The sequence below is a fragment of the Elgaria multicarinata genome, chromosome 1 (assembly GCF_023053635.1).
Source record: "Elgaria multicarinata webbii isolate HBS135686 ecotype San Diego chromosome 1, rElgMul1.1.pri, whole genome shotgun sequence".
Taxonomy (NCBI): Eukaryota; Metazoa; Chordata; class Lepidosauria; order Squamata; family Anguidae; genus Elgaria; species Elgaria multicarinata.
This window is the reverse complement of record NC_086171.1, coordinates 138,452,242-138,467,707: the sequence shown is the minus strand read 5'-3', so window position 1 is coordinate 138,467,707 and position 15,466 is coordinate 138,452,242. Positions and strand designations below refer to the sequence as shown.

The following is a 15,466-nucleotide window of genomic DNA, read 5'->3' as shown; positions in this document are numbered from 1 at the left end:
TTTCTATGGTGGCCCTTTCCCATGATATGTGGCTACATTCAGAAGAACCATATACATTGGGAAACAGATGACTTTACGACACCAAAGTGATGTACGAAAAGAACCCTCACTCTATTGTATAATTGCTGTATATACAGAGTGGAAAACAAAGCCCTAAACTTCCCCTGGTATGGAACCTAGCTAATTATCTGAGTCTTACCAAAAACAAAAACAACACCACAGAACATTCTACTCTATTCATGGGAGAGGTAGTCAATTGGTTTTAGAATTTCAGTGACTGGCTGGTTAAGTAATATAGAACACATAGGGCTGGCCACATGTATATCATCATTTGATAAAAATGCTTGATGATGTGGCTAAATGTTTGAACTATCTCCAGTTTTATTTAGGTTGTTATGGAATGATAGTGATTAACCTATGATGGCTCATTCACACAAGTGAATCAGAGCAGAATAATGCAAGCGATAAACATGTATATGTAAGCATGTGCTTATTATAGGATCATAATAAGTCAACAGTTAGGTCCAGTTGAAGCAACAAATCAGCAGATTAATAGCCACTTGACCATACAGACGCCACTTAACAAGCCTTTTGTGTGAAATGGCTCCCCATGGAGTTCTGGAAATCTTCTCCATGCCATTGCAACCCTTCTTTGATTTTGTAGTTTGCAATTGCATGGCAAAAGTTGTTGGAACAACATGGGCAGTTGTTCACATGAAATGAATGGTTCAACATGTGGGGCAACCTTTATGTGGTTGAGGTTGTATTTTCAAGTGGCTGCTACACCATTAAATCAGTGTGTGAAATGAGCCTTAAAGTTACTAATGGAACAGGAGTGTTTCAGATCACAGCAAAAAGATCTAGAGGGTAAAAGCCATCAACTACATAAAAAGCTTTATTGTCAAACAAAATTCTATATGTGTTTTGAGTATGAACATGACAAAATATAATAAATCCATTATAAATCCATTTATAATAAATCCATTATAATACTGCTAAAAGGGGGCAATTTGTTATTTACAGTCAATATTCTTCCTAATGGTTCTGATTTATTTTGGTATATATTTTGGAGAAATGGAGTTGAAGTAGAATTTATTTTTATTAGCCTACTTATTTTGGAAGACCAAATTGTATATTTTATGAAACCTTTCTCAGTTAGGGGTGTATTTCACAAAACGTGAGCATGGCCTGTTCGAAGCTCTAAACACAAGCATGAGCATGTGTCCACCAATAATATTTGCAAGTTGATGAACACATGTTTGCATTTGTCTTGTTCCTGATTCCTAGTTCAATTTGCGCAAATTTCCTAATTTGCACAAATTATCTCTGTAGACAGAATCACACACCCCACCCCCCACACACATTTTAGTCACTGCAGGAAAGTTGCACAAATTAGGAGTTTTGCTCAAATTAGAGGAAATTTGCATAAATCTCCCATTTAGTTTTCTCAAGAATTCATTTCTTCTCAAGAGTTGTGCAATTCTGCAATTCCAAAGATTCACTGCTGCACTTTAACGTGTTGTAAGTGCACTTTGCCCTGATTTGGGTAAAAACTGTGGTATTCTGGGAGTGGAGAGTTAAAACTTGCCCACCCACCCCCATAAAAGGGGGGGGGAGATTAAAAAATAACAAAATATCCATTTTATCGTTTTCTTTTTTTAACTATCCCGGGTGGTGGTGGTGGTAAAATTGTGGGGGGGGGGAAGGAAGGTTTAATCCTCTGCTCCCAGAACACCATGGTCCAAATCAGGACCATATGCAGTTACACAGGAGTAAAAGCACAGTAGTGACTCTTTGGACTTTCAGAATTGCGCAGTTCATGAGAAGAAACAACCCCCCCCACCTCTGTCAAAATATTAATCGTTCCCCCTCCCCCATTACACTAAAACAGGAGTATGCCTGTAGAGGGAGGATAAAGGAAAGAGCAGCAGCTGCAAGACATGCAATCCTGAAGCCATGAAGACACACACAGCCAGCAACATCACCTTGACATGTCACACAACCACACCTCCACAAAACATCACAAGCTCCCGAAATCATGTAGCCACACCACTGGTATTTTGCAGATCATGGCTCATCAGAAAACAATTAACCGATTTTCTCCACTGTGAGATAAGAAGGGAGAAGCGGGGGTGGGGGACCCAAGATGATTGCAGGAGACTAATGACATCGTGTGGACAGCCTGAAACATCCCACTAACAACCCCCTTTCTGGAAGAGCCCTGTGCCCATCTAGAAACAGTTTAATTAGGTTTTACTAATGATGACAATACCTGATACTTTTTACATTGATGTCTTCCTTTTTATCCAATATCTAGTTTCATACTCTTTAATTACTACATGGCTTTGCTAGTAAGAAGTTTCACTAGACATTCTATAGAATTAGTTTTCTGTGTGCGCACACATATAAAACAATTACATCATTACATATTAAGCCATGCAATTAATTTTGTAACTAGATGTATTTCAGCAGTATTATTATATCATATTTTTTTATCATGTTTGTGACTTTGAAAGACTTCTGTTGTGGAAGAACTGTCAGATTCAAAACACATTGGCATTTTGCTTGACAAAACCGGTTGAGTTCTCTGCCTCCTTTCCTAGAGCCGCTAATCAATTTCCCATGAGCTTGCTTGTTGTTCATCAACAACAGTACTTACATTGATGCTGGACTATTTTCAAGAAAGATCTTTTTTTCAAAGTTCAATCCTATTAGAGAATGGTATGAAAGCCAAACTACTTGGCAGATCCATTTGTTTCACCCAGGTCTGCCACAATAGCATATAAAGTGAGGGTGGTCTATTTTTTAGAGCAGATGGGGCACAGAAGTGGGGTGCTACCCTCAGCTATACAGCTTACCTCTTTGGGGTAGTTCCCCTCAGGCATGTTTCTCTTGAGCTGAATTTCAGTACCAAAAGGAAGGGCAGCTGGGAGAGAAGAATTTGAGACAGGGGTTAGGGGGAGGTATGCTACCCATACCAACATGTATGAATAGCCCACCCCATTTTTTATGTGATTTGGGAAAATGGGTTTAAACAAATGGGTCTGCCACCATCACATGTAGTTTAGTCCTGAATGCATTAATTTTTCTCCATGGGACCCCTCACCTCTCTATCGTTAATATAAAAATGGCCAACACACAGTTATGAACATTAAAGTTAATCTATCAACCACGTGTGTCATGTAGATTAAACTGTTACCTCCTTAGCATATGGATGGTGTTTTAGGTCTTCAATATAAACTGTTGGCATTCAAGTGCCAATTATCAGTAAAGTGGGCAGTGGCAAAGTAGCTGAACCACAGCCACAATACTTTCCTTTTTCAGATTTCAGAACCTGGTTATTACCCTGACTTCTGGCCAACAAACCTGGGGTGGTTTCATGGTAAGTCTGACAATAACTTTAAACTTAATAAGTTGTTTTTGTAAACGAAAGTTAGCAAATGAGGTTCTGAAATATATCTGTTCTTATTGCAGATGGCAGTGAGTACACATGAAGCACTGGATATCTCCTAAATCCCATTTCAAAATCCAGGGTCTTGCTCCCTGAACAAAACATTGTCTCATACAATCCACTATAAAACATCATCAAAATGTCTGAGTTAAGGAAACTGAGATATGAATATATTGTTTGCCTGCCTCATGCATTGATATGGCTCATCGACAAAAGATTTTCTCATCCCAAAGACTACCTTCTGATTTTTTTAAAAATGGCAAATAAGTAATAACTCCTACAGCAGAAACCAGTTAAAGCTGTTTCAAGTAAACATGTTATTTCAAGGCCAAATCATAGGAAAATGGAACACGTTGTATACAAGGATCATACTCCCTTACTCAGAAGTCCAGCATGCAGTTCTTATTAAAAGCAACTTCTCTTTAGGCTTATGTTGAAGGAGATCATATATGATCTATTGGTTCGGTATTATAGCTCCATTTAAATTTTCATCTTGCACTGCAGTGGAAATATAATATTTTGACATCCGATATTAATAGTATCCATGGCATACGATGGTATCTTTAGGAAAACAACCATGTGAGCTTAATGTGTACTGGAGCCACTTCACGGTGGAACCAAATAGTCTTGGATGCATTGACTATATATCTCCTCACCTTCAGAAGTTTGGAGGGTCTACGTTTCACTGAAATTCTAATTTCTCTTGGGTTTCTGTGCTTTTGACAGAATTACAGTCTATTCTGCCCTAAATACTCCATTTATTTCAGGAGACGATCATTAGGATTCCTTTAGTTTTTCTGCTTCCATTTGTGTCACCATTCTGTAGCATGTGCTATTATACAAATGAATCCTTAAGCGTTCTCACATTTTCATGTGCTCTTTGTAGTCAAATGCATCTAATTTTCAGGTAAAAGTTGTAAAAGAAGGAGGGCTGAAAGCTTGCTTATGATAAAGTAAATCACTCCAGCCAACATACTCTGATCCATGGTGCATGTTTAGGGATCATGGTTCTGATCCTTTATAAAAACCCTTGAATAGAAAACATTTTTTTTTTATGTTATCGGCCCTTTGCACTGCATCAAGATCAGCCAAACAGAAGAATGGGTTTATTCATGTTCAATCAAAGAACCATCTGAATTCCTCTCCTCCCCCCCCCCCCAAAATCAATAGAACTACTCTGGAGTAAGTGGATGGAGAACTGTGGCCTAAATTAGGTTTTTTCAGTCCTTAGGTTGGAAGCCAAAATTAGGTTGTCAGGATATGAGAAAGGGACATGCAGACAGATATTTTTGCACTTAAGGCCATTTACTGCAACATGACAGACCATCAGCCTTTACAAAAACCCTAAAATCTAAATGGAGCCCAGCATTAGTCTGGCTGCCAGAAAATATTCCTCTGAGGTTTTGCACATGTAATTCAAGGCTTTGTTGAATGTCTTTGATCTGTCTGGAATTTGTACTCTTTCTCTTAAATTATTTTCCTGCTATTTGTTAAAACAACATTTAAATTAATAAAAGAATTTTCTCTTTAGTGTGTGGGCTCTCTGTTCATTATTACCCTTCTTGTTGCTTCCTCCCTTATTATAGGAAAAAAAATGGTTTTGCCTTCTTGACAGTGCTTAAATTTACACTTCAACATTGAATTGTAACTTTGATACATTTCCCCCCCAGTACCACTAGATTTCGTTAAATGCCGATTATCCTCTTGGGATCATGAAAAGGTCTAGAACACAGACTTTCTTTCTCTACCTCCACGAGAATCTCTGTTTGACCAAATGTATGGTCAGCACTCTGTACGATGACGGAGCTGTACTTTCCATTGAGCCATGAACATGCAGTTCTCTGTACATTGTAACGTTATGGTTCTGGATGATTACATTCATATTTGTTGGGATCCAAAAGATGCTTTAGGTATGCACATATACCCATCAAGACTCGTTTTTCTTTTGACAGCTACTTCCACACCATATCATTTAGTGTGCTGTAGTGGTTAGAGTCTAAACATATGCTGGGGGAGATCCAGGCTCAGTTTCTCACACTGACTGGTGGTATTAGGCTAGCCACCCTCTCTGTCTAAGCTAGTGAGAAGAATGGGGAGGGGAAACATGTATGCCTTTTTGGGCCCTTTGGAAGAAGGGTGGGATAAAAAAAAAGGAAGTAATAAATATCAAATTCTTTTTAAAGCTCCCTTCAGTTTTAGTAGTGGTTTGTCATGTGGGTAGTTTAATAGCAGTTGTCAAAAACATACATCCGACATGCCCTTGCCTTTGCCGCTCTAACTGTAGAGTTTTTTGGGGGGTCCTAGCCATTTCCTCCCATTGTTATAAACAGTGCTTTTCTGGGGGGAAATTAATAGCATCTTCAAATATTGGCAGGCCTAAGAGAGATTTATAGCTGTCTTTGCCATACATTTTGACCGAAGCATTTTGAGCCATTCCGTATTTATGGCTACCAGTCTTGAGTTTAGAAGAAGCAATTGGGAAAACCATGAGATCCTCCCGTGAAAATTATATTTCCGAGATAATTTTTACCCAAGTCAGATGTAACAGCCAAGTCATGGTTTGATCATCATTGGGTTTAAGGTTCACAGGCTTTCTCTTCTCCTTGTATGCTCCAGTTTATCTTCTTCCCTGCCTGGTTTGAGGAATCCATAATTTACCATGACAAGCAAATTGACCAAACCAGAGTTTCTCTCCAAGAAAGAACAGGAATCCACAGGTTTATAAGCAAACTGTAGTTTGTACAAACCAGTGAGGGAGTAACGGAATTGAAGCATTCAAAAGAAGGAGACATGTATGCCTAAAGTCAGACCATGTTTCAGCCATTATTTCTGAACCAGGCCAATAATGGTACTAAAGGAAAGCCGAGGAGTGAAACTGAAGTCTTGGGGAAAAGGCTGAACATGTGATCGTTGTAATGTGCTTCAAACATAGTAGATTTGCACTAGATTACAGCACTGAGAAGAAGGAATTAAAATATCTGGTAAGGTTTTTTTTGTGTTTTTTTGAACAAATTTGATCTGAGACTTTAATGAAACATGTTTAAACTGAGGCAAACCATGCAGAATGAAATAGATATACGTAATGTATGCAATAGAGATCAATAAATGCTAAACTAGAGTGATAAATATGCTAGTAATAAACCCATGGAATGCTTCAGCCATTTTAGAATGTTAATTTCAAAATAAAAAAGAAGAATGCTGTAACTAAGAAATGCTAAATTTACCATACAAATGCTGAATATAACTGTACAATTTTATATAGCATTAGAGTAAATTAGAATTAAGATTATTGAGCTTTGTAGGATATGAGTGTTTTATGTCATGTATGGCCATTCTGAAAGACGAAATCCATATGACATCTCAGTACTTCATGTTGTTACCAGGAAAAAAAATGAAAATAGTCTCCTCAAGGTCAGGCGTATTATTTATTAGTTCAGACTGTGCAGCCTATGGCTTCTTTCACTTAAGTGATTCATGCCTTGGATATCTTGTTGGCTTCTAATAATTGCATATGGAAGCTAATTGGGATGGGTAGCGGTGGAGCTTTTATATGGCAGATCCTTGGGCCGGGATGTTTAACCAACCTCCTGGTTTCTTTTAGTCCTATGATGCTTTGAAAATAGGGGCTTAAGGCAGTTTTTAGGAGCTAGTATGAAACAATTCCCATTCCATTGCCTATTTTTCAAGTTAAATGTCACTTTTTTTCCCTACTGCAGACTCTGGAATCAATCACATATCAAGTTTTTTTTAAAAAAACTCTTGAAGAATGTGCCAAATCCTGCCATCTTTCAGAGATGGCTACATATTCTTTGTAAAACTTACTTAAATGAAGCCTGGCATAAGCTGTGGCACATCCTGAGTGTGGTGAAAAATGCCAGGGTGTGTTACCTTGTAGAATGAAAAATCTTTGATTATGATGTGAAGAACACAACACAAACAGAATACAGTATTTGCTTAAGAGTGCCCTTATTTGTGCCAGCACTATGCTGCTGAGAAATGCCAGGAAATAGCCCTTGGTGACTGGTAGCACAGTCCATATGTGACCAATTGTGTCCAATATGGGCCCATATCTGCAGTTTCTTCTACTTCTGGTTTTCTTCTACTACTTCTGCTTTTTCTCCTTTACTGTTTATTCCCCTCCCCTGCTGTCTTTGCTTAATCACACAAGCAAAATAAATCATGAAATTAAGCAAAATAAATGTATTTTGCATGGAGAACATTGGTTTGCTCAGCGTTAAATTTGGCTTTTATCACAAGACTGGTGCATGCACAAACATGCCTGGCTTTTAAATTATAGCTGCTGTTGTCATTTTATAATTGTTACATTTACAGGCCCTGATTTAGTCCTCACACAGCAGCAGCACCACCACCATGCTCTTGAGGATCTCTCCCTTAGAGGTGACCAGTATCATAGTGCTGATTTGGAGGGGGGGATGTGTGATTGAACTCAGATCTCTCAGCTGCAAATCGGAGCGGTCTTGGTGGCATTAATAATCTGTTGAACCTCTTCCAGCCCAAGGGCTGGATTCAGTTTTGAAGCTCTCGAGGACACATTCCAGTGGTGGGCAGGGTCAAAGGCAAAAAGGGGTTGGGCCAAAAGACACAACATACAGCAGGTTTTAGCTTGAAGTTCTTACTGCAAGTAACAGAGCCTTAGGAGAGGCAAGTCAAGCTTTTATGATTGAGTTGGGAAGATGGCACAAAAACCAGGAAACCACTGAAGTGGTAGAGGGAAGAGGGCTGGGGAAGAGGGTGTGGCCATCTGGAGGACCAGACTGGGACCCTAGGAGAGCTGGATTTGGCCCCCGGGGCCTGAGCTTCATCACTCCTGTGTTGGGCGATGTGTGAAGGACGCAATCCAGCAAGGATTCCACTTGCTGGATGTGTAGTCATTTGCTCCCGTGTAGCACACTTTACAAACAGAACTCAGTGTGAAGAGAATGAGCGTAGTAGCCGCTTTCTCAGTGCAAGTCTCCAGACTGACATGGGGGCAAACCCCTGTAAATTGGAAGATTTATTAGCCCGAATAAAAATAGTGTTGGTATAATCTGGAAATTAACATGAATGTAATTTAACAAGGATTACACTGACATGGGGTTGCATGGGGACATGCTTTGAACTTCATGTAGCCTTGGGATAATCCAAGTTGGATAGCAGAGATTCTACTGGGATTGCTTTTCACCTGTTTTGAATTATTGTATGATTTCAGTTGGTCTTTAAGCTATATGCCCCATGTGACCCTAATGATAAACAGCTTTATTAATTTTGCCTCTTTTGTCTGTTACAGGCAAATGGACACAGTTTTGTACATATGGAACATGAAAAAGCTGTATTACTACTGAAGAGTTTCCAGAATACAGTAGACCTAGTTATTCAACGTGAGCTTAATGTCTAAATATTTTTTATAAATAGTAAAATATGCCTAGCCAGATCTAATGTTTAATTAAATAAAAAGTTTATATATATATATATATAAGAAACAAATTTTTGCCAATTGCTGGACCAATGGCAAACATAGTGCCAAATGTATAATACTATATGTTAGTATGGATCATCCTGGGGAAAAATAACTATATAAATACAAATTCCATGTGATTACGTATTAGTTTTCATTGTAAGCATCTGGCTATGAATTGGTGCCAGCTTAATTATTCTTTTTAATTATTTCTGGACGTCATGACATTTCAGAACACAGAAGCACACACAAGTCCTTTTCAAATTCTGCTGTCCGTCAGAAACACTGCCTCTAGGTTGAATATGCCTTTAGAAAGAAAACTATATAAAAATATAATTCCCATAAAGTCTATCTATCTTAAATGGTTTATAGAAGAATATTTTCATAGACACCTAGAAGAAATATATATAACTTATAAAAATTAGGGCTGCTATGTTATACCCACTTACCTGGGAGTTGAACATAATGCAACACATTTCTGAGATGACATGTTATAGGAGTACACTGTAAATCTTTTACTTTTTTGTTTATTTATTTATTAAAACATTTATATTCCTGCTCTATATCACAAGGATCTCAGGGCAGCATACAGCTAAAATCATATATATAAAATAGAACAATAAATATACAATTCTAAAACAAATTAAACCATTAATATATTAAAACCAATATGAAATTTTAAAACAGTTAAATCCAATTAAAACAAGACATTTAGCCATCAAAGGCTTTGTTAAAAAGCCATGTCTTAACCTGGTGCCAAAATGAAGTCAATGCCGGCGCCAGTCGGGTCTCCAGGGGGAGGGTATTCCACAGCCAGGGTGCCACAACAGAGGAAGCCCTCTCCCATGTCCCACCATAGTGTATATCTCGTGTTGGTGGGGCACAGAAAAGGGCTCCTCCAGCAGATCTCAGGTCTCGGGCAGATATAGGGAGTGGTGCTCCCTCAAGTATCGAGGTCCTAAGCCGTCTTGGACTTTAAACGTCATTACCAACACCTTGAATTCCAACCGGAAATGTATTGGCAGGCAGTGCAATTCCTTTAAGACTGGTGTTATATGGTCTCTATGAGATATCCCAGTCAGCAGTCTAGCTGCTGCATTTTGCGCTAGTTCCAGTGCAAATACATGTATGCCTTAGACTGGAGGTTTACATTTAACATACACCCTGTTAAATGTGTGTGTGTGGGGAGGGGGCAGTAACACATGCAAAACTAGCCTTCCTTCTGGCAGACTATTTATATAAACAAGGTCTTAGCCAGGTAGTGAAAACTGGGAGAGAGGAGATCAAATGGATCTCATGAGGAAAGGTGCTCCATAATCTATGTGTGGCCACAGAGAAGACCTTTTCTCGTGCCCTGAACAGTTGTGCCACAGCAACAGACGGAACATGAAGAACCTCCCCAAGAAATCGTAAGGAGCAGTAGATTGCCATGCAAGGTAGTGGTCCCTTAGGTATTATGCAACCACGCCATTAGGTTACTTTTAAAGGTAACCACCGACATTTCAAATGGTGTCTGGAAACAAATTAGCAACCACTTCAGCTGCTGCAAAATAGGTGTAATGTGCTTTTCTAGTTAAGCCCCTCCCCTGCCAGAATGATAACATACTTCATAGGGGAAAGTATCCCACTGCTTGGGAATGGATGGAGTGAAATCAGGGGCTGGATTCAGAATCATTCCTTCACCCATAGAAAGATACCACCGGTGAAATGGGACCTCTTTTCCCTACTCCCCCCCACACACACTCCACGTGTCTTCCAGACTTCTGTTGTAGGGTTGGGCGACCGTCTGGAGTTTCGGAGGACGTGGGGGGGGGGCTGTAGTGGGGAGAGGAGAGTCCAGTTCCGCCAGCGGTATCCTTCTGCAGGCAGAGGTGCAACTCTGGAGCCAAACACAGGTGTGTTGAGTGCACTTCCAAACAAGTGGCCAGCCGTTAATAGTACCAGCCCATTTGGGAAATAGGGAATCCTGCCAGTTCTTTCATACCTCCGCAGAGCATCAGAGCAGAGTGGTTAGAACTTCATGCCAAGCAGCACACCCAAAGCCTACTGCTGCAACCCTGAATCCTTGGATCTAGGGCCATGTTTATAGCTGGTTCCATTCTAATCAGCTAAAAAATGTCAGCATTCAAGGTGAGACAGCTCATAAATAAACCCATTAATTCTTGAACCTAAATAAACAGTCTAGACAAGAATCAATTACCATGCTTTTGCTGATGCTTTTAGCTCACAACATGTAAACTTTTGGAATAGATTGTAAATCATTTTAAAGAGTGAAGTTGTTCGCGTGAGCGGGAAACCTCTTATTTCTCCGAATATCCACATTATTTAAAGTGACCAAGCTTCATAGTTTAAGGCAGCTCTAACCCAAATGTAGTGGCCAAACAAGTAAGCAGGACTGCCTAGCAGTTTAATGCCATGCTTCCAAAAGCAATCACTCTACAATTTAACAAGGGAACCTGAGTTTGGAATGATTCATTCCTAATTTGAGTAGGGTAGAAGGAGGTTAATTGTGCGAGAGGTGAAACAGATATTGATTAATCCATTTTTGAAGAGCAGGAAATAGTTCACCAAGCTCAGCCACCTCCCCCTGCTCAGCTCTAGTACATGTCTGTATATAATACACGGGAAACTAAAGCGAGGCCAACTCCAGTGCTTGGGAAAAGGAAATTTATTGTGCGCTACACATTTCAGAGATGTTGAACAAATAAAAACTAAGAATAATATCTTATACATGACACTCTAATCCTTATTATAAAATTCAAGGTGCTTGTCTATGTTAGAGTTCCACATTCTAAAACAAACTTACAAATCAAATGTCACTTTAACACGACGTGCAGTTTTTCATATTCTGACTTCTAACTAGCCAATAGTAAAAACAATGTCATTTTACATTTATGTGACCTCTGGCTAATTCATTTTATCATCTCTCTCCCAACACTCCTTCACATGTCTGTGTGAACAAGAAATGCAATCTGGGTCAGGGCTACAAAGACTTCAGAGATAGGGGACAGAGCAGGGAGTCTCCATGGAGGAGAATGGGAAGCGTGGCATGGAGTGAGACTCTCCATCGCTTCCTCACGCATCCAATCGGTTGAGCGTTTCACTCGGAATATTATTAAGCTACAAAGATGTGGAACAGGGACTGCATCTGGGCTCCCCTTACCTCCTTCAAGCACCAAGCCTGTAATCAGTACTGGCCAAAGCTATTGCTGACCATCTCTTCAGCAGGTGCACATGTGGCGTTCCTTGCAGGCCTATATATCGAGTGAGTGGTTATAGTTGTTAGTAAACTAATAGTATCTGCGAAGGAAGGCTCTTGCCCATGTCCAAGTGCTTTACTCTTTCTGATCACATTCATTCCATGTGGTTTATGATAGCCCACAAGGAAATACCTCCAACTACTCTCTGTATTCTTTGGAACCTACAATGCTTTCCTGCCACATCCCATTCCTCATTCCAAGCTCAGACGCTCTAATGCAAATGTACGCTGTTCTTACGCAGCCTGAATTCTCAATGAATGGTGAGGAGTTTTGCTTGATGAAAAGTGCATAGGGTTTTAGCCAGAATAGGACAATGATTGGGGAAAGATGGTCGTGCGATTTTTCCTATCTACAAGTGTAGGAGTGTTTAGTGCAGCTTATGGCTAGAGGAACCCTTAGTGTAGATAATTGAAAAGCAGTTTATAATGTAATTCAGTCCTTTTGTCACGTGGCTGAGGCACTTCATTAGATTTATGCAAGCAATTAACATTTTTGAATATCTGTCAGGCTAATTAAGATATTTATACCCCACCTTTCTTAGGTTTAAGATAGTTTATCTTGAAATATAAAACAATGATTAAACAATAAGACTCTACAACAAATCATAAAAAATCACCTGTTAAACCCCTCAGGGCTATGTAGTACAGGGTGTGTATTTGGTTTGGGTGAAACCTGTTTCGGATTCTGACCTTGTCCAAAGCACATCAGGTCTTCTCTGACGCAAACTGGGCAGGTCCTGAACATTTGGGCCCATGTCAGAGATTTGGAGGATCTTAGCCAATCAGTTTAAAATGGATACATACATACATACATACATTCACACACACACCCCACCAACTAATACTCTCCACAAAATGAAAATGCCGGGGCGGGTAGGGAAGAGGAGGGGTGTAATATTTTTGACTGACAGCTCTAAGATCCAACTAGGGGATTGCTTTATTAGGGCTCTTCTCCAATCTTTTTAGAAGGTTGTTGAAGCAATAGATCAGAACTATGCCAGTTTTCCATTTCTATTTTCTTGTTCATTCTCTTGGGAGCAGGAACACTGAAGGAGTTTGTGGTGGAATGTTGGTGGTGGTTTTTTGGCTTGTATAATCCAAACATTTCCTTATTCCAGGACAGACCCCACCCCAACCCCCAAATCAGCCTTAAAAGTGCCTAGCACAAACCCTTATCTGTTTGAAATTTGGCAGGCTTCATTCTCTCAGAAAGGCCTTCTATGCCTGAAAATTTCATCCAATTCTGACAACCATTTGTTGATCTCCACTTTATAGTGGCTTCAGGTGGAGCTAGGGTTGCCCGAATCAGTCCCAAGCAAATTGGCCACCTACGCAAAGCACCAAAGTGGGATCCAAAGCAAAAACTTTTCTGTGCGTACCCCTAACACATCGAATGTAGACTTCAGCTCAACTATGTTATTAAATCAGAGAATTATAAGGGGATGCATAACCATGCATAAGATGTTATAATGCAACATATTCTGCAAGGCCTCCCCATGTAAGCTGTGTGGATGGAAGATGTCCTGGGAAACCATAAACAGTGTAGGGTATAAATGTAAGCTAAATATTCCCTATGGCACTGATCTTGTGTTCTGTGAATCCTTGGTGTTCTTTGAATCTCAGATTGCTTCTTCAGTCAGTACAGCTTGCATAAAACACTGCAGAGCTTACCCGCCTTCATATCCCATTGAGGATCTTGTATGGTTTTTAAACATACTCATTCTCATTTTTTTATGATTTAAAAATACCCATGTGAAACCCAAAACTGATGCTTAAATGTTTACTCTTCAGTTTCTACCTTCTCATTAGAATTAGACTCTGCTGCATTTGTTGCCATGGTAACAATTCTGTTACCAGCAATACCCGCTGTTTAGCTTTCTATACAAGCTTATTTGCCAAATAATGCTTTGAAAGTACACTAAAACTGCAATCTTATACATGTCTACACAGAAGTAAACCCCATTGAGTTAAATAGGACTTACTCCTAGGTAAGTGTGTGTATAGGAATGCAGTCTAAAATGTACAGGGAGAGGCAGAAATTCCCATACTTTGGTCTTCATCAGGGACACATTAGGATTACCATACATGGATGTTCCTACATGGATTGTAGACATTAATATCATTTCAGTTGTTTTGCAGATGTGCTGGGACATGTTCTGGTGTCTGAACCTCTGCTAAACTGAGTTCCACAGAATTATAATATTTAGAATCCCTTTAATAATTCTCCCTAGCACGATTTAAGTCGTGCTATGTATTAGAATTAGAGCTGCAATATTTAATCAGTCAGTTAGATATTATCAGTTAAAAACCTTTCAATTGGCTAAAGGACTACACACAATCAGGCTGAAGGTTTTTAAAAATTATTTTAATATTTATTCAAATGGCAGGGGGCAACCACCATCTTAAAAGAGGCATTTCATTGTTTCTCAGATTTGTGTGTGTGACCCTGTTCAGACAACATGCTAAGCCATGGTGCTTAAGCATTTTGAGCTAAACGTTATGATAGCGTATTGTGTGAACCATTCTTATGGTGGCTACATAAACATGGTTTTAACAAGCTCACTAACCATTCGCAGCAAAAGGGTTAGCAGCCTAACCATGGCTTAGCGTGACTTCTGAACAGGCCCTATGTGTACGAGGGGGGGTATCACACCTATTATGACACACACACGCATCATCTTAAAACAAAAGGGAGCATGCTTCTTGGTTCAGAATTATTTTTACCCTGTGTATATTTCAAACAATACAGTAATCAACCGGAATACATGGGATTAATCAAGTGACTACTTTAAACAGTTCTAACTAGGTCAAAGTCCTGTGTTTAGAAAACTTTGTCACCAGACCTTGCCTTGGCTGCTGTAGCAAGTGCTGTTAACCCTTAAAAAAAATAAGGCTAGCCAAACTTCCTGTCTTTGCCACTAAACTCACATCCCTTCTTGCTTACATCCATGGAACGCAAGACATTCCCTCAGAGTTTCCCATCCGAGCACCAGAGCCATTACTGTCTTAACTTCAGCAAGGTTCTTGTGTTGTATACTTACAGACCAATTTATAAATTAAAAAAGTCTCATTTTTTAAATTGACTATTGTTCCCTTAAAAGCCTTGCACCTATGAAATCTAGAACCAAATGATGCATTTTCTTTTATCCTGCCAATAGGAGCATGTTCTGCTACATAAATGGCTGGTGGCCATACTAGCTGGGGATGATGAGAGTTGTAGTCCAAACACATCTGGAGGGCACCTGATTAGAGTAGGATGTTCTACTGGATTAAGCTTCTTTTTTTGCAATAGACTGTGCTG

At 39.5% G+C, this 15,466-nt stretch overlaps 1 protein-coding gene across 1 annotated transcript in view; it reads left to right on the top strand.

The window, feature by feature from the left end:
- The window catches only part of LRRC7 (leucine rich repeat containing 7), a 244,485-nt gene extending 235,639 nt beyond the window's left edge, over window positions 1-8,846 (top strand). Inside the window, exon 26 of the mRNA XM_063137517.1 lies at window positions 8,739-8,846. Within this exon, the coding sequence (XP_062993587.1) occupies window positions 8,739-8,846 (108 nt within the window). The remainder of the gene's footprint in view (window positions 1-8,738) is intronic.
- Window positions 8,847-15,466: the final 6,620 nt, after the last annotated feature.